This window comes from Stigmatopora nigra, chromosome 12 (assembly GCF_051989575.1).
Source record: "Stigmatopora nigra isolate UIUO_SnigA chromosome 12, RoL_Snig_1.1, whole genome shotgun sequence".
Classification (NCBI taxonomy): Eukaryota; Metazoa; Chordata; class Actinopteri; order Syngnathiformes; family Syngnathidae; genus Stigmatopora; species Stigmatopora nigra.
Genome location: NC_135519.1, coordinates 5,570,416 through 5,588,619, shown reverse-complemented (window position 1 = coordinate 5,588,619; position 18,204 = coordinate 5,570,416). Strand labels below are relative to the sequence as shown.

General features: G+C 40.6%; 2 protein-coding genes and 1 non-coding gene across 7 annotated transcripts in view; all 3 read left to right on the top strand.

Moving 5' to 3' along the window:
• The first annotated feature begins 80 nt into the window (after nucleotides 1-80).
• nid1a (nidogen 1a) lies at nucleotides 81-12,736 on the top strand. Its single transcript, XM_077728894.1, has 21 exons — nucleotides 81-206; nucleotides 1,789-2,194; nucleotides 3,877-4,179; nucleotides 4,741-4,967; nucleotides 5,038-5,339; nucleotides 5,418-5,558; nucleotides 6,098-6,349; nucleotides 6,514-6,714; nucleotides 6,790-7,026; nucleotides 7,146-7,283; nucleotides 7,780-7,908; nucleotides 8,162-8,305; nucleotides 8,576-8,695; nucleotides 9,111-9,338; nucleotides 9,628-9,800; nucleotides 10,328-10,454; nucleotides 10,532-10,703; nucleotides 11,012-11,169; nucleotides 11,246-11,369; nucleotides 11,741-11,853; nucleotides 12,218-12,736. The coding sequence occupies exons 2-21, from the start codon at nucleotides 1,997-1,999 to the stop codon at nucleotides 12,346-12,348; spliced, it is 3,618 nt and encodes a 1,205-aa protein (XP_077585020.1). The 5' UTR covers nucleotides 81-206; nucleotides 1,789-1,996; the 3' UTR covers nucleotides 12,349-12,736.
• On the top strand, nucleotides 603-674 carry trnaq-cug (transfer RNA glutamine (anticodon CUG)). Its single transcript has one exon. It is a non-coding gene; the product is annotated as a tRNA-Gln (tRNA).
• A 712-nt stretch (nucleotides 12,737-13,448) lies between the features above and the next one.
• The window catches only part of lyst (lysosomal trafficking regulator), a 33,644-nt gene continuing 28,888 nt past the window's right edge, over nucleotides 13,449-18,204 (top strand). For all 5 annotated transcript variants that reach the window (XM_077729211.1, XM_077729207.1, XM_077729210.1 and 2 more), the window contains exon 1: nucleotides 13,449-13,859. In XM_077729211.1, the coding sequence (XP_077585337.1) occupies nucleotides 13,779-13,859 (81 nt within the window). In that variant the 5' untranslated portion in view covers nucleotides 13,449-13,778. The remainder of the gene's footprint in view (nucleotides 13,860-18,204) is intronic.

The following is an 18,204-nucleotide window of genomic DNA, read 5'->3' as shown; positions in this document are numbered from 1 at the left end:
GGACTTCATGGATGAGTAAAGTCTTTATTTATATTATTTAATATCCCTTGTGACTGATCATCTATCTTCTTCCACCTTAGGTTGCGGTGGGTGGCAGGACTTTCAACAGGGTATCCCAGACTTTCCTCTCTCCACTGACTATGTCCAGCTCCTCAAGGGGAACCCCAAGGCGTTCCCAGAGTGAACTACACTGAAAAAATATATAGGTAAATACTCGAATGGTGTCCCTCTGCATTTACTCCTGTTCAACAGAATTTAGGCCAGTGTCTAAAACCTCTTGGCATTTGAAAAATGTTCGTCTCCACCCTCTCTGTCTGTTATGTTAAACACCCATTGAAAAGAAAAAATGCTATTTGTCAATTTTAAGTCCTTATCTTCCCTAGAAACGACACAGGAAAATGAAGTATCTCTAGGCAATGACCATTTATATGGTAAAATATCTGGATTGAGTTAGACTTGAGTGAGGATATTAAATTAGTGACAGGGCTAGGGGTTGTCTTTCACATCAGGGGGGCGTGTGAACATGTGGGAGGTCACAAGAGCTGGCCTTCCATCCGTCACTCAGTGGATTTGTGACACCACATGCTCACAGCTGTTTATAGGGTTCCATGGTGTAATGGTTAGCACTCTGGACTCTGAATCCAGCGATCCGAGTTCAAATCTCGGTGGGACCTTCACTTTTTTGATTCATCATTCTACATTGCAAAAAATTCGTGCAATGTTAAATTGGAGACGCAACATAAAGCCTTTGACTCTGACTGAGAGTTTTGTATATGTACTCACAGTATGCCACAGTAGTCCATTCCATTTCCCAAAGGTCAACTCGGATAAAATCCAATTTATGTTGTAACCTGAATACAATTGTTAATGCTATATATCAAAACAGACTGTTAAAACACTATTTTCTGTCTATCCAAAACTGGCCACAGTGTGGCAATGTTAAGCTGCATACTCACACATGGAAGGATACAAGGAATGAATAAATAAATCACTTAACAGTGTAAATGTAATCAATGATTCAAAGCAGTGTTGATAAAACACTAGATTTTAGTCATTTGGTCTGCTGTGTAAACCTATGTGAAGTGTATACAAACTAGCTAAGCTTTTTTTAAAACAAAGCAAAGATCTTTGAAGGTGGAGAGGATTAGATCAAGAGGATGAGGCACACAGGGAAATTGGTTTAGCTAACATAAGATTAAGTGTGGTCCTCGCTGATCAATATGTTAGTGGACATCAAGTTCTGTAGTGGTCTCTAGGCCATACATGATGTCAATGCCCCGATGGGCCTCTGGCTTGTTTCCAAATGCACTACTATGTCTTATATGGATCTTCCAGACAGTGATCCTTTATTGGGATTCTTCATAATTCTAATTCAGGTAGATACATTTGCTGAACAGTCGAGATATCGAAATCCTGTCATACTTAAGTAGCTCACAAAATATAGCTGCTTTCCATACATTTCCATTAAAATGTTTAGAAGCTTGATTTATACAAGTCCAGTTTTATATAGAATTTACTTTTTTTTCTTCTTCAGTGTTGATGTTCAAACTTTAGATTGTTACAGTGGCTAAATATTTATTACACTTCCAAGAAATAGATTAGATTAGACACTAGTTTAGAATAGTACATTAATTTAAAGATAAGCAGCTATATTTTGGTGGTACTGACCACTCATGTTTCTGTTTCTTTTTTCTCAAAGTGGAAGATCTACTTGTTGAGGAATCTGCTTTTTTTTAGCAACATGAAACACTCCCGTCTTCAGCCCCCCTTTCTCATTTCCTTTTCTAGTATTGCTATTTGATGAAAGAAGCCCCGAGCGCCCCCCTCAGCTCGGCTCAACTCCGCCCCAAGTCCTTCAAACTCTGCCTGAACTTTCCACACCGTAGCCCAGGCGTCACTCCGCTCCGTGGACCTCCTCCTCCTCCTGCTCCACTCCACTCCACTCTGCTCTCCCAAGCACAATCAGGACTGTCGGAGAACCTCCTGGAGAAGAGCAATGGCCCGAGCGTGGCTCGCCTGGGCCTCATTCCTCGCCGTGTTGGTGACTTCAACGCATGGCATAACTCGAGAAGACTTTTTCCCCTTTGGGCCAAGCGCTGGAGACCAAGAGTTGGACGCAGGAGATGACCTCACGCGCAAACTTGAACTGGACAAGCCCCTGCTCTTCTATGATGGCACTTTTAACAAAGTGTTTGTAAGTAAACTTCTACTCACGTATTGAGACAACTCACAAAACATCTGTTATACTGTTGGCTGCAAATATCTGCTTAGGAAAAAAAAATACTCAATCATAGTCTTGCGCAATTACGCATCTCAACATAAGGCAAAAAACGCGTGGGAAATATAAGGTTGGCTTCTTAAATATTGGCTTGCTTATCACAAAGACTGCATGGAATGTAAGTGTCCTCACATTCTTAGACCCTGAGGTTATCACTTTACTGTTGACCTAGAGCCCAAAGTACCGCACACATTAGAATACAGCATTAACTCTTTATAGGGGAAGTGACTATTTATAGAATAATAGTTTTTAAAAACCAGAAAGAGTGGTTTTTAGATGTGCATCACATTTTAGCCCACGTGTGGCCCACATGACCCAAAATGTGATGTCTACTCATGTGGACGTCAGTTCTAGTTTAAAATCAGAATCATTTTTATAATCATTTAAATCAATGGATCATTTTCCATTCCCATAATCCTGAATATATCAATCATTACTGTACTTTTTTAATATAATTCAACTATACAATTAAAAAGATCACTCAAAATACTTTTTAAAACTAAAGTATTTATGGGCCGACAACAAATAGTGGTGTTATTTTCGGCTATTATTTTGTCTGATAGGTGGAATTACCATATATAGCATGAAAGTCCCAAATATGCAGCAATGCAAAATTGTATGAAAGCTGCACCATTGTGTTGGAGACACAAGCAACCCTTTATAATCATCCATTCTGCTCTGAAAAGTACTGTGTCTTTGTTTTAGACTGTAATGCATGAAAGAGTAATGAATTTAAGCGGGGATTTCACTTTTTTTTTTAAATGACACAAAAATATTTCTTCAGATTAAGTTAGTTTCCACATGAATATGAATAGGACTTTGTCTTTCATCAGTCAGGTGGGAATCTGTTTTTTTTGTTTGTTTGTGTATGTGTGTCTTAAATCCAGTGAAGATCATGGAGTTCTTACATATCTATTAGAGCATGGGGTTTCCCTACATCAGTCGCCTTTACGTCACCCAACACAAACATATTAGTCAGCTCCAATTGAGATTTTTCCTGTAGAACATGAAACAAACCTCATGACATAACGTCTATGCCCTCAGGGGAAAAGTCATCTCTCTCTAACTTCAATTTTATTTCTACTATCTCTCTTTCAATCCCAACAATCATGATATAGCTCAATTTAAAGATCTGAATCGCACACACACAGACCATTTCCCCCCATTTTTATCTTCCATTTGGACCAGGAAATGTCTGTAATGAAGATTAGTCTGCAATCTTCAGGCTCTCTTGGGCTGCTGGTCAGGGGCAAGGACAGGAAACGTAGCGCTCTTGTTCCCCTCTGCCGCCCACCCCCGATCAGGAAGTGAAGGAGCCCCATACGCCGGGGGCGTCTGCGTGTGTTTTTGACATGAGCCCAGCTCCTCTTTTAATGTTTCCCAGGAACAGTCTAAGATCTTTATTGACTGGCATTTTGTTCATGCGTTCACCGGCGCTCGTGTACCGCGTTGGACCAGCCTCGGATCATTAGTCTAATGAGTTTTGGCAAGAGATCAGAGTGGGACACGTTGGACCGGAACGGTTCTTTACGTGTCTGTCCTAGTTCTTGTGAACAAAGTCATCCCCAGTTACAAGCCTCCTGGTGTTGTCATTTCAGATCAACACCAATGGCTTCGTCGCCACCGCCGAGCCCAAACAAGAGTCGACCTACCTTGGCAAAATGCCAGCATCGTTTGGCATGATCGCAGCTTTGCATGGAGATCTGGACACAGGAGACGCAAAAGGCAAGGTTTTTTTTCGCCAAGAAACCAGCCCAGATGTGCTGAGAAAGGCTGCAGAACACATCAAGAGGGCCTTCCCAGACGATGGGGAAGTCAGTCCCATCCACGTGGTGGTCGTCAGCTGGGTAGACGTCGCCCGTAAGGAGAATGACAGCGTTTCGGATAGCGTTGACAAGAAGGTGAGGCTTTCAGTGCACTAACTGTGTGATATGTACACTAAACAAGGGTTTTATTGAGCAAGATGGTTTACATTCAACTTCTGAATCCATCAGATTTCTCTATGTCGTGTTTACAATCACATGTTCACTTGTGAAACTCATGTTTAGATTGAGCCCTTCTGTGAATCAAATCTGAGCCAAAAACTTATGTATATATTTACAGGACTGTTAATGGACACCAATGTACGGAAAATATTAACACTGCACAGACCCCCCAAAAAAGTGATGTATTTTGCAATGTCATAACAAAAGTAAGAAAAAAATGAGGACACATCAGATCAGATTGAAAGTTTGCCTTGAAATTTGTTGTTTGGCAGATTTCATAAGTCTTTGTGTACATTTAAGAGTAAAATCTTTGTCTTGCTTTTCATGAGAACCTAACCACTTTGTTTTTCTTTCTTCATGCCAGTTATGGTGGTTCTTGTGTCAAGTTTTGAAATGACATTTGAATAAATTTGAGAATAGCAGTATTAGCTATTAAAAAAATACACATCTCAACACCCCTTCATTTTCCCTCATCAGAGAAACACCTTCCAACTGGCCATTGCAACAGTGGGGTCTTCTTCATATGCTATAATGCTATATGCCACCGATGGCATACAGTATACCAACACTTCCGTTGGAGGGAAAAGCGTCATCTTGCATGCTGGCTTTAGTAAAGGCTTGGTTCGAGGTTTCCTGTTTTCCAGTCAAGGTCCATACTATCGCACCACCGATGATCAAGACACATCCATCAATGCTTTAGCAGAGTAAGTTACCATACAGAATATCTCCATTTTCTTGCCGGTTATACTGAAAGGTGTCTTTTCACTTTTTTAGACAGACAAACTCAGGCCTGGCAGGGGTTTGGGTGTATGAGATTGGAACGTCACCGTATTTTACCAACGTGGCTCCGGGGGAGGTGAGCCAGCTGCCCACTGAGGCTCCTTCCCCTCCATCTGCTGATCCAGAAGAATCTCCTGAAATCAGGAGGACAGTTTATACTAATGGACAGCAAGAGGAATACCCTCCTTTTGAACCAGAAGAGGGACAGATTGAAGTGGAACCTGTTCAGTATCAACCCCACCAACCTGGCAACCCAGAAGTGGTGTTAGTTGATGACACTGTTATAAATGTGAATGGTGAGTTGTAATTGAACACACTTGCTTTGTTGTCCAATGGTATTGACAGGATTTTCAATTGGTGCTTCCATGTTTTAGTGTTCTCGTACAACCTTGGTACGTGCGCTAACAACAGGAATAAGTGTTCTCAATTTGCTGACTGCAAGGATCACACAAGTGGATATTGCTGCCACTGCAGGCCTGGTTTCTATGGCAACGGGAAAGAATGCGTCGCAGAAGGTATGGTCATATTTCATTTGGATTATTCTAAAATCACTAATTCAGTTTTAGTAGTTTATTATCATAATCCAAGTCCTAATATTGTCATATAGTGTGATGTGTCATTTCCAGGTCGTTTTTTGTTTCATAAAACAAATTAGTGAGTTGTGTGTATCATGAATGCCATCCATTTCAACTGTGCTGACCCCTGATAGGACAAGTCAAAGGTCACAACAACAGCTACTTTGCTAACAATTACCAAACTGATACAATTAATTTACTACTGTTAGTCCGTGTTATAAAGTTCAGCTCTTTGTCTTCTGTCAAGATCGTGACAGAAGTCAGACACAAAAGTAAATGTTTGGTGCAAAATCTTGCAGCACCCTAAACAACCTATAAAGTAACAAAACAAGCTCATATAAACAACAAAGTAGTCATTGCATTACAAGCTGATACAATGACAATGAAGAAGATCAAGGAGGGACTTGCTGTAAAATGCTTGAGAACTATTGACTTAGAACCAATGAATATTTGCATATCACTCTTTATTGTGTTTATAGGAAAACCTCAGAGAATGAACGGGAAAGTGCACGGTCAGGTGTACGTGGGAAACTCTCCCACCCCAGAGAGGTTCAACAGCAACGATTTACACTCGTACGTGGTGGTGAACGACGGACGTTCCTATGTTGCCATCAGTGACATCCCTCAGAGTCTTGGACCCTCTCTGATGCCTCTGTCAGCACTAGGAGGTGTGATCGGGTGGGCCTTTGCTCTTGAGCAACCCGGATTCAGAAACGGCTTCAGTATCATTGGTAAGTCAGAGATCTTTCAAGGTCCTAAGGTCACAATTTCTCATGCAGCTGCAATTGTGTTTGCTGAAATTCTCTGAAATGACCTCAGCTGAGGCCCGAGGGGAGGCAGTTAATCTGAGAGGGGGGGTCCCTTGGTGTTAACCCATTCTGTGCTAAATTCCTAGGCGGAGTGTTCACCCGACAAGCGGAGGTGACCTTCCTTCCCGGAAATGAAAAGCTGACCATCAGGCAAGAATTTAAAGGCATCGATGAACATGACCACTTGGCGGTGAGCACTACACTGGAGGGAAGGGTCCCGGAAGTGCCTCGGGACTCCACTGTGCAGATTGAACCCTACTCTGAGATCTACCAGTACAGCAACAATTGTAAGAAAGAGCCGATGTAGACTAATTTGAAAAAGCAGTTTCCACACAAATGCTATGTTTTACTCCCCCTCATAGTAATCACATCATCCTCCACACGAAAGTATGTGGTCAACTTGCCCGACGGCTCCAAGGATGACACCAGGACCTTTCAGTGGCGTCAGACCATCTCATTCCAAGGTTGTCAACATGACGAGTCTACGAGAGACACCCGACCCACGCAGATGCTCAGTGTGGATCAAGTCTTTGTCATGTACGACCCCAACAACGAACTCATCCGTTACGCCATGAGCAACAAGATCGGAGACATCAACGGTAATGATTGTTGTTTTCCTGACTGGCTTGTTTTCGTTGTTAATCACGACATTTGACATCCTGTCTAAAACTGTTTTTGCTGTGAAATCACTGTTCTAAAAGTGGGTTTCCTTCCTCAGGAGGAAAGCCAGAAGAGAATCCATGCTTCACCGGAAGACACGGATGCGACACCAATGCTGTTTGCCGCCCCGGAAACGAGATACAGTTTACATGCCAGTGTGCTTCTGGCTTCAATGGTGATGGACGCACTTGCTATGGTACGGCTGACGTCTTATTAATGTATCGTGACTGGCAACATGGCTGAAAATGAGTATTTCTCACCAACAAGCTGACTTGATGTATAATTTGTCTAGAAAAAGGAAAATGACAATACTGAATAGTGACATCTTCCGTTTTGGAGCCGCCATTAGTCTATGATCACGTATCAATGCCTTTTTTCAGGACTACTGAACAACCATACTAATTAACAAAGGGAATTATAAAATGTAATTAGTCCTGTGCTTCATACACCAGGTTCTTCATTGCAATTTTCAACCAGTGTGAGAAAGGAAGCGCTCCAAGGCATATAAAATGCCAAAAGGAAGGATGTATTTCAGACAGATTATATCACAAAACTGTTGCAATTAAGAGGTCCTTATCTCATATCTCTGATTTTCAGTCACCTGATTGACAAAGACTGATTTGACAAATGTGAACACGAGCCGATTAGATCGACGTGTCAATTATTAACAAATGCCTCTTATCCCCCATCAGACATTGATGAGTGCAGAGAGAATTCCGAGATCTGCGGTTTACATGCCGTCTGCAACAATCAGCCTGGCACTTTCCGCTGTGAATGTGTCGATGGATATCAGTTTGGCAGTGATGGCCACACTTGTGTTGGTAAGCAAGTCATACTATCTACACGAATGTAACATTAGAGCATTTTTTATTGTTATATCCATTTGGCTGAGAAAGTGGCAATCAAAAAGTCACCTTTGTTAGGAATACAGAATATTTGATAGACATGTTTAATACATAACTAATGATTTTTGTTGTTGTTGTTTTTTTAAATTACCTCCTTTGAGTATACATTTCTGCCTCAGCACGTTACATATTCTCAGCTGTATTTCTTTAACCGCCCTCCCCATGTCAGAGGTGACTCGACCTGTGGACGTGTGCGAAGAGGGTAGCCATACCTGCGACATTCCTGAGCGTGCTCAATGCAGTTACACCGGAGGCTCCTCCCACATCTGCTCTTGCCTACCAGGCTTCGAAGGAGATGGAAGAGTCTGCCAAGGTAAAACCTTAGGGATACAAATCCACTATACAGTCTTGAATTGTTGCACCATCTGCTCATGAGTGGGGGAAGTTCGCAGAGTTACATCATGTATTTTCTGGAACTGACTAGTAAAACATAGAAAACAGATGGACGTTTCAGAGTAAAGCCCCTTCTTAGGATGCTCTCACTGCCAAGGCTCATTCAGAGTGTGAGCTTCCTTTACTAAACCAAACTTCTATTATTAATATGAGCTCTAATTGAAGTATTTTTATTATTTTTCCCTTGAAGATATAGACGAGTGCCAGCTCGGCAGGTGCCACGCGGACGCCGTGTGCTACAACACCCAGGGGTCGTTCACCTGTCAGTGTAGGCCAGGTTACTATGGCGATGGCGTCTATTGCTCAGCAGGTATGTCCGGATGCGTGATACCAACTTTTTACTTTGCCGGGACAATGAAAAACTTTGACGGCAAATGTGATTTTTACACTCCTTGGGGGACTTGACAGGGAACATGTGTTCTGTTATGTCTGCTAACATCCAGCTGCTCTGTTCTGGATGGCTGCCACTGGAGGGGAGCCAGTTTGGTAATAGTGTTCATAGTTGTGCGTACAAACTGTGTAGTACAAATATACAGAGTGGATCATTCACATTCTCACCATTGTTTATTCCACCCATCTGTGTCCAGCTGGCATTGGTTTTTATTAGCCTCTTGGTAGTTCTCATGTCTTGAGTGCTATGTGGGAGTTTTTGAGTAGGTTGCAAATTAAACAAGGAAAAAGGAAATAAAGAGTCGTAGCAAGTCTTGTTCATGCTTTTCTTTCAGAGCGGACTAAAACCCAATGTGAGACCCATCGAGACAGTCTTCTCGGGGGGACTGATTTAGGACCACGGGGTCCGCGGCCTCCAGTCGGGCAGTACATCCCAACATGTGATGAACACGGGAACTACGAGCCCATGCAGTGTCACGGCAGTGTAGGGCATTGCTGGTGTGTGGACCGAAATGGGCAGGAGATCCAAGGGACACGTTCTGGGCCTGGCAGTAGACCCATGTGTGAGTAAAATATTACAAATTATGTCATCTCACATGCGACAACTCCATTACATTACAGATTACTATTTAACGCCTATCCTCACAGGGGGTACTGGAGCAGTACATTTTACATTTAAGTAAAATGTGTCCACAAAAATAACCACTACACTGTAAAATGTTGAGGTTTTTTTAATGTTTGGCTGCTTGTATGTGTTGTTTTTTATTCATGTTTTACTGCTATAATGCAAAGTTTCCACTTGAGACAAAAATAGGTGATTTGTGATGTGCTTTTTTTGGAATGTTCATTTAGGTATTGACCATGGTGAGGTGAAACCACCCATTGGACCAACCCCCCGACCTGATGTATACCCCCTTCCCCCCGGCACGCACTTGTTGTACGCCCAGAGCGGCAGGATCGAGCACATCCCGCTGGAAGGTTATGATATGAAGAAAGATGACGCCAAGGCCATCCTTTATCTACCTGTGAGTTATTTCTAATCAACTCATTGCGATGTTGTTGAAAACATTCAATGACAGTTCATACAAACAGCTGCAAACAAGTGTTAGGTGATCCATGTGGGATAATGAGCAGTGTACATTTTTTTACACCGCCATGAAGTTGTTATTTTGTAGACTTCAGGTGAGGTGTCTCATAAAGTGCTTGTAAAAAGCTGCATGATTCCCCTTGTATTCATCCTGCTTCCAAACTCTGCACGGATTCTGGGTTGCCCTTTATTGGAAGCACATGGTGACATTCTTCCTAATTTCAAACATCTGTTCTCCAGAATAGAAATCTGCTTTTGTTGTACGTCTATTTTTTGAAAATATTTTTACACACCACCTGGTATGATGTCTGGTCTAGCTTCTTCTCAGTGAGTGGTGCTGTTTATGTTGATTTATGTCTTTCCGTCCGTGTCAGAAAATACATCTGCTTTGTGTTTGTATTTGCAACCCTCGGTGTTTGAAGTATGAGTGTAGTTCAAAGCTGTTGTTTGGCGCCTACTCCACAGGAGAAAGTTGTCATTGGAGTGGCCTACGATTGTGTAGACAAGATGATCTACTGGACAGAAATCACGTCTCCGTCAATCAGCAAGGCCAGCATCCAAGGAGGGGAGCCCGTCACTGTCATTAGTTCAGGTACTTCTTCCTTAACTGAACGTGTATCATAACTTAAACTGAAGAATTAAACATTACCGTGTCTGTTTTTGTCAAAGATTTACAGAGTCCAGAGGGGATCGCGATTGACCACTTGGGGCGGACCATGTTCTGGACCGATTCTGTGATGGACCGCATTGAGGTGGCATCTCTCGACGGCTCTCAGCGACGGGTCATTGTTGACACCGGTCTGGTCAATCCTCGTGCTATTATTGTGGACCCTCCAAATGGGTGTGTAAATATGACAAAAATGGTTGATGGTTGTCAATCATTTGTAACAGATTTGTGTACATTAAGATGAGTCACAATGTGTTCTCATTAGTTTTATGTATACTTCTGTCTAATATGTTCCAAACATTTCCAATTGGGTTTATGTCATGGGATTGGCTCAGCCAAATAAGCTTTTTTAATTCCATTTTCAGTCAGCTAATGTTAAGATTAAATCAAAATGTCGATTTACTTCTTGTATGTTTTTTTTTTTCCATTGCCGTTTTACAATATTAATAACACAAATCATTTTGCATAATGTTTCTTTCCAGTAATCTGTACTGGGCCGACTGGAACCGAGACGGTCCCAAGATTGAGACATCACACATGGACGGATCCAACAGAAGAGTGTTGGTTAAAGACGATCTGGGCCTGCCCAATGGATTGACCTACGATAGCCAGAGTGCTCTGCTATGTTGGGCGGATGCAGGTAGGGTGGACGACGCCATTGATACGTTGATGAGGTGACATTTGATCATCAGATCTGACTAGTGTCTTTCTTGCAGGCACACATAAGGTCGAGTGTACCAATCCCGTCCGAGGTGACCGCAGACAAATCACAGAAGGGATTCAATACCCGTTTGGTGTTACGTCATTCGGGAAGAACATCTACTACACAGACTGGAGGAGGTTTGAATCTTATACAGCTATGTTAATAAGACGCTTGAGGGGCTCTCCACTTGATACTGTCTAGCTTTTTCTCCCCATTTGCTTCATTTTCTGTGTTGGGTGGTGTTAACGGCGGGGGTTGGGATCTCCGTTTGTGTGTGAGTGTGTGTAGAGGCATCCTTAAAAGTGGCAGCTGCTTGCAATTTCTCCACCTCTGTTGGGGGAAGGTATAAACATCCACAGTTGGACATTAGCAAGCCCTGCCAGTTATATCTTCCCACACTTAGTCACTCTTGACAGACTTAACACAAAATACACAAACGAGTCACTTTAAGGAGTTTCTTGTCTGCGTGAATGTGGGATTGCTCACTTCTTGTATTATTTTTCAACAGGGACGCCGTGGTCGCAGTGGATCGCTATACTGGCAAGGAGTCTGACGAGTTCCAGCCTCAAAAGCGTTCCAAACTATACGGGATCACCACAGCCTACGCTCAATGTCCTTCAGGTGAGAGTGTTAACCGCAATGTAGGTTGACCTTGACATTTGCTGGGCTTTATTTCAAGCTTTCTCAATGTGTTTTGCCATTTTTAAAACTGAACTTTCCTTCTCTGAGCTAAAATCTGTAACGATGTGAGAATATGACAAAAACATAACATCCCCAGGCCTCATCCTCCCCTCTAGATAAGGCTACTTACTATATGCGTGAAGCCTGGGAATGTGTAGACCAGTGGGAGTGCCTTCAACATCTGCTGTTAGCTATGTTTTCTGTAAATGTGTATATGTCTATAAAACAAAGTAGGATGAGGCTATTTCCTGTTAGGATGGATGTTTTTTAAAGATTTTTTCCATCTGTATGATTCTTCTTATAGGACAAAACTACTGTGCGGTGAACAATGGCGGCTGCACTCACCTCTGCTTAGCAACTCCGAGCGGTCGTTCCTGCAAATGTCCTGACAATGCAGTCGGCGTGGGTTGTGTCGAGAGGGACAGCGGGTATTGAAAAGTGGCAGCAATTTAGGAGCCACTCGGCGTTACGGTGCTGTAACTGCTGGAAATGCCACTGAGATAAATTTACTGTGCTTTTTTTTCTTTTTCTTTTTTTTATTGCTCAATGCTATTCTTATTTGCATTTTTACATTAAGAAATCCCAACTGAATTGTAAATATAAACACTATTATGTTGACATTTTCCTGAGTGCACATAAACTGAGAATAAAACTCAAGGGATTAGTAATTTAATGTGAAATACTTTATAGTAACACATGATGCCATTTCCTGTTAGTTGTGGCTTGTTTGTATTAGTGTTTTGTCATTTATGACTGAAGTTCCTGTATACAAGCTTTGTGGTTTACATGATGGACAGCAAAAAGTAAAAGTTTGGGAAACAGGTCTGTTCGACTGTCTGGAACTTTAATGAAGGGATAGCGGCCTCTTGTGTTCAATATGGTGTATTACAATTATAATATTTGATGCTTTTTGTGTTTTGTTGGGGCTAGTGGGTCCAGATTTAGTTTTTTTTTTTTGTAGATCCCCCCCCAAAAATATTTGAATCCTTTGATGGACTTGAGGTTGATAGACATCTAACCTTTGCTAGCCAACCTATTGGTCAAAATAGATTGGACATCTTTCATCATCACTACCAGTCAACGACCAAAGGTGCAAAAATAAACATGCATTTTTCATTATATGGTTATATGATAGTTCAGAACATTTTAATCTTGAGAAGCGTTTTAAAGGATTGTTTACTGCGCACAGCGATTTTGTGCAAATCCAGGCTTATTTTGTGCACATTGTTTGCTTTTTCTAATTCTCTTTAGTAGTCAAGCTTGTGATAACAAGTAAGACAAGCTCAGAAATGACCTTACAGCGTAAAAGTCAAAAGACCAAACGATTGAAATAATTCTTTAAACGATATATTTATTGCAGGGAAATAGACAAGAGATTATCATTTCATGCTTCAATTAGTTGTTATCCAAATGCAACATTTAAAATAAACGTGTATTCTGAAGAAGAATCTTTTATTTTCAAAGGAAAATTCTCCGTAGCGGAAACAAGCAGGAATAACATTTGTAACTTTTCTCCTGTCACAATAACACTAGCTTCGCTAGCTAGCTTGTAAATCTTCCGTGTCCGTGTTTGTTTTGGTCATGACCAGGTATGACGCAAGTTGTGGGTTCGATCCCAGTTCCGAAGCCTCGTCAGCTGTAGTTTGAACATGTTGACCATTATAAACCTCCTTAACTCAGGATCATGTGGTCCCTCTGCAGATGCTGAATGAAAAAAGTGGGGAGGGAAAGAGCGCAGTCAAGCATGAATCTGCTATGAACGACTCAGGAGATCATTTGAGGTTTCACTCGGAGCCTGTGGAAGAACTTTGGAAGAACTGGAGATCTTTGTTTGATTTTCTCCAGGCTTCCTTGCTGTGGACGATATGGCCAGCTCACTGCAAAGCGACTTGTCCTATGCGTGGGAAAAGTACATGGACTGTAGGCTTCAAGGAGCTGATCTGCAGGTAGGTTCTGCACAAGGCAAGAACAACACAAATATACATTTATTTTTGAGCAATAAAAGGACCGATTTCCATTTTATTCTCATAGTGGATTATTTACAAGGTATCTAGTTGATACCCTCAATGATTAAGGAGGTTTGATGGTTAGCTTTTAATATTTCTCTTGGTTATTCCCACAATTTAAAAGCAATAAATATAGTACATGTTATGTCAAGCAGCCACTATTTATTATTTGAGGTTAGATTAAATTAATTGAACGTTTTTTTGCTTTGCATGGATGTTTTCAAAATCCATTGTCATCAATTTCTTTTTTTGCTAACTACCACAGCGTACAATCTGTAACAAGGGCGGGCAGTGAATGAGGTAAAAGCTTCTAAAATGTATTATTACATTGTAAGTACATTTACACATATATACATCCCCCAGATTGGCTTATTTAGAAAAACAAAAACAAAAATATTTATTTATTTCTTTTTATTAATAGAATATATAAATGAGTAAGTGACTTTATGTATTTTTCTTTTTAAATGTGATTATTGAGCTCAGAAGAAATCAAAAGGAGCTGAATGAATTTAAATTGAGAATGAGAGACTTGTGTGTTTGTCGATTTATTGTCTTGTAATCTTGTGATTGAAGTCATGCAGCTCTTGTCATGCTGTCACAGTAATCTGGCTCGGAAGAAAGACTAATCCAAACTGATTTTCCATTTTCCTCGGGACTGCCCCCTAACCTTCATCAGTGGTCCTGTCTTATGTCATGAGTATGACATTGACTTTGCCCACTGTCTTCAAAACAGGTGCCTTCAATCCCGAGTCGAAGAGATTGCTTCTTAAATCAGTCGACATGCTGCATCTTTTTCTTTCACCCTCCTACTGTCAGCAGGTTATCAGCAATCTGATCACGAGACTTGCCTTCAGCCCTTCAATGGATAAAAAAATAGCACCATAATTTTAATTTTTCTTCAAGTTCTGCTCTTCTGGCTAAAAAAATAGATAAAAGCTAACTAATTGCAGAACTGAGCATTATATGTGTCATTTAACCTGAGTGGTTCGCAAGTAGGCCTAACAGTGGGGGATCTGGGTTCAAATCCAGGTCGGCCCACCTGCGTGGGTTTTCTCCGGGTACTCCGGTTTTCTCCGGGTACTCCGGTTTTCTCCCACATGCCAAAGACATGAATGGTTAGTCAGATTGAATGTAACATGAATGGTTGTTTGTCTCCTTGTGCCTTGCAATTGGCTGGCCACCAATTCAGCTGGGATAGGTTCCAGCACCCCCCAAGACCTAAGTTAGGATAAAGCGGTTCAGAAAATTAGATGAGATGAGAGTAAAAACTATTGTGAGACATTTACCAGAGCGTCAATTTGGAGCACAAAGTCCTTCAACAGGAAAGCTACTGTTTGAGGAGACGCAATATTTTCTATTGCCTTTATTTCCATTGGGAAACATGGATTGGAAACACAAATACAAACACATTAGAGTTTAATTCTGTCCCAAACCAGATTGTGTTGTCCCTCAGTGGTAGCAGCGTCTGCTTCTGGAGCCTTGCTCATTTTTAATGAGGCTTTGAGCACTGGCAGCATTCAGCAATTCTGCAGTCCTGTGTATCGTTTTTATACAACAGCATTCTCTCCAATTGCCAACAGGTTCACTTATGTATTTATTCCTTGCACCATATTTCATTATTAGTTGTTATAGCACAAAAGGTATGGAGGGGGGTTTTGTTTTCCATACTCTTTTTCAATGACATTGACATTTTATTCATTTTGAACTGACTACTGACTCCCTCAATGTTTTTCCTCATTTTAGAATAAAAGTTTAGAATAAAAATAGAAATGGCATAACATACCAAATAATACCAAAAGGAAAGCATTTCCATGGCTGATTTCAAGCATACTTGAAGATTAAAGATTCCGATTCTGCTCGTTCTACCTGAAAATTGGCTTATTCACTGGCAGATAAAAACCCTTACCCATCGTTTTCCTCTAATCTTTATACTGAAACGATGATACTCACATTGCAGCTAGAATTAGAATAAAATATCACTTAAGGTCCTGTAAAATGGGAAAAAAGGAGTTTGGTGAACAATCTCGCCAAATTTAAGGTTTCAAAATGGGTAATTCTCAATTTTCAGGTCATGTAGGGCAATTTGCCAACTCTGCTTAAACTACGCCCCCACACTTTTTATTTCCCCATTATGCTCCTCCCCATTGTTTTTTATTTCATGAGGTAGTGAACCTGCAGGCAGCTCAACCTGTTTTTTTCTGGGAAAAAAAACATACTTAAGGTTCGGATAAGTTAAGTTTCCATTAGTTGAATTTGGTCCAGTCACTGCATGGCAAATGCAAAATTAGTTGTGAATTGTACCTGTGTGCCAAATTGTACATTTCCTGTACATTATCAAAATTGAGGGCATATTAAGTCATGTCAGTATTTGATCGAAATTTGCTACCTTGCTCACTGATAGGAAATCTTGTATCCATTCAGACAGGTCAGTTGCTTTTTTAATGTGTTCTTTTTGCACTGTTGGTGAAATTTTAAACATGTCCTTTTATTTAATGGTATTATCTACTTGTTTTCCCCTTTGCATAGCTTCAACTCGAACACCTAATTGCGATCTCCAAACAATTGCTTGAATAGTTGAATAATTCATCTGTGTCATTGGGTTGAGACCGATTCAGATTACCGTTGCAAGTACTCAACACTGTGTAAATTATACAGTCTGCCCTTTTCTGACCAGAAACTTCATAAATAATGTTGCTATTCAAACTAAAACATAAAATAATTATTAAAGCTTGATCATAAGATGATTTGAGTGTGCACCAGTTAAAGATCCAATGCGATTAAAATAAATTTTTATGCATAACATAGTTCTAAATGAGGCTGTTTTAAACGTGACATCTTGACAATTTGTCAATTGTATGCGGTAGGTGATCAAATGTAGAGGGCCTGGAAATAAAGCCGATTAAAATCAGGCGTGTATGCGATACAGATACGCTACTCATTATTCAAGTAGCCACTCGCTCGACTCAAATTCACGTGATTAAACCATTGCAACAGCCAAGCAGTCCATAAAAATAAACACACTGTAGGAAATAAAGAAGATAAAATCGGGCATTGAGAACATAAAACAGTTTTCAGTGATGTTGTGCACGAATGCAGAAGGTTAAAAGAGTTTGGTTTCAGAACTTGTTTTGTAATGATTTTTTGTAAGTAGACAAGTACTTTATATCTAAATCCTCAGTTTTTTTAAAGTCCCAAAAAAAACTACTAACTTAACCCTTTAAAAATTCTCAAACTTTTACTAATGTATGAAAATGAATAATAAGAATGGACAAACATTTTTCTAGAGGAATACAGTGCAGTATTTTCTATTGTAGTCTTTCATTTAACAAATGAGCTCTAGTGTCTATTGGTGACACTGAACTTTGACCTTTCCACAAATTGTTTTTTTTTTTCTGAAGCAGAGACATTCTCATTTCCTGTACAGTGTACCTGAGCATCGATAAAGGACAAACATGTTTTATTAAAGTAGCCTCTTGACATTTTACCTCAGTGTGCGCAAGTGTGACTCATAGCTGGAAAGGAAAATTTAGAGCGTTAGGGGCTCCTCATGACGCTCATCACCCAAATGTCAAATTAGATCAGTAGGGGTCACAAACTGGGAGAACGGAAGAATCCAAACATTACATAACCGACGCTCCCTCACGAGGAGAGGATCACATCCCTTTCACTGCCTCTTTGCTAAGTTGTAGAACATTTCAACGGAAAGTCTGGAGCACTGAGAGTGACTCAGCCTCCAGACTCCCATGACTTGGCCTCCCGTGATTACCAGTAACACGCAGGTTGTGCTAGGTAGTGCTAACCCAGTAGTGCTTGATCCCCAAAAATCTTAAAGTCAAGGTGTACAATTAAAATGTGTCATCTTCATGAGTTGTGTGATATTTTATTGATTTTGCCCAGTTACAACTCTTCTGAAAAAATGTCACATCTGAATAAATTGTGCAAGGTCGACTTGTGTAAGTTTTATTACACATAAACAACCACTGCAGAATCTGGTGTCTGGATATTTTTCAGTTTGTCGTTTTCAGGAATTGGGTCAGTTTTAGAAGAATTGGACAAATCTTAAAAAATAGTTTTTTTAAATGTGTTTCACTTCTTGTAGTGACTTCCTCATGATCTGGGGTACTTTCTTTGAATTCCAAGCCACTTCCAGTTTATTTTGAGATATTTATAGAGAACTCCTAGATTTTCTAGTTTAGGGCTCCGTAAAAAAACTGTAAAAAGTATCCTCACAATTGCAACTTTTCAACAGTTTTTCTAGGTCAGCTAAAATCTTTCATCCAGTCAT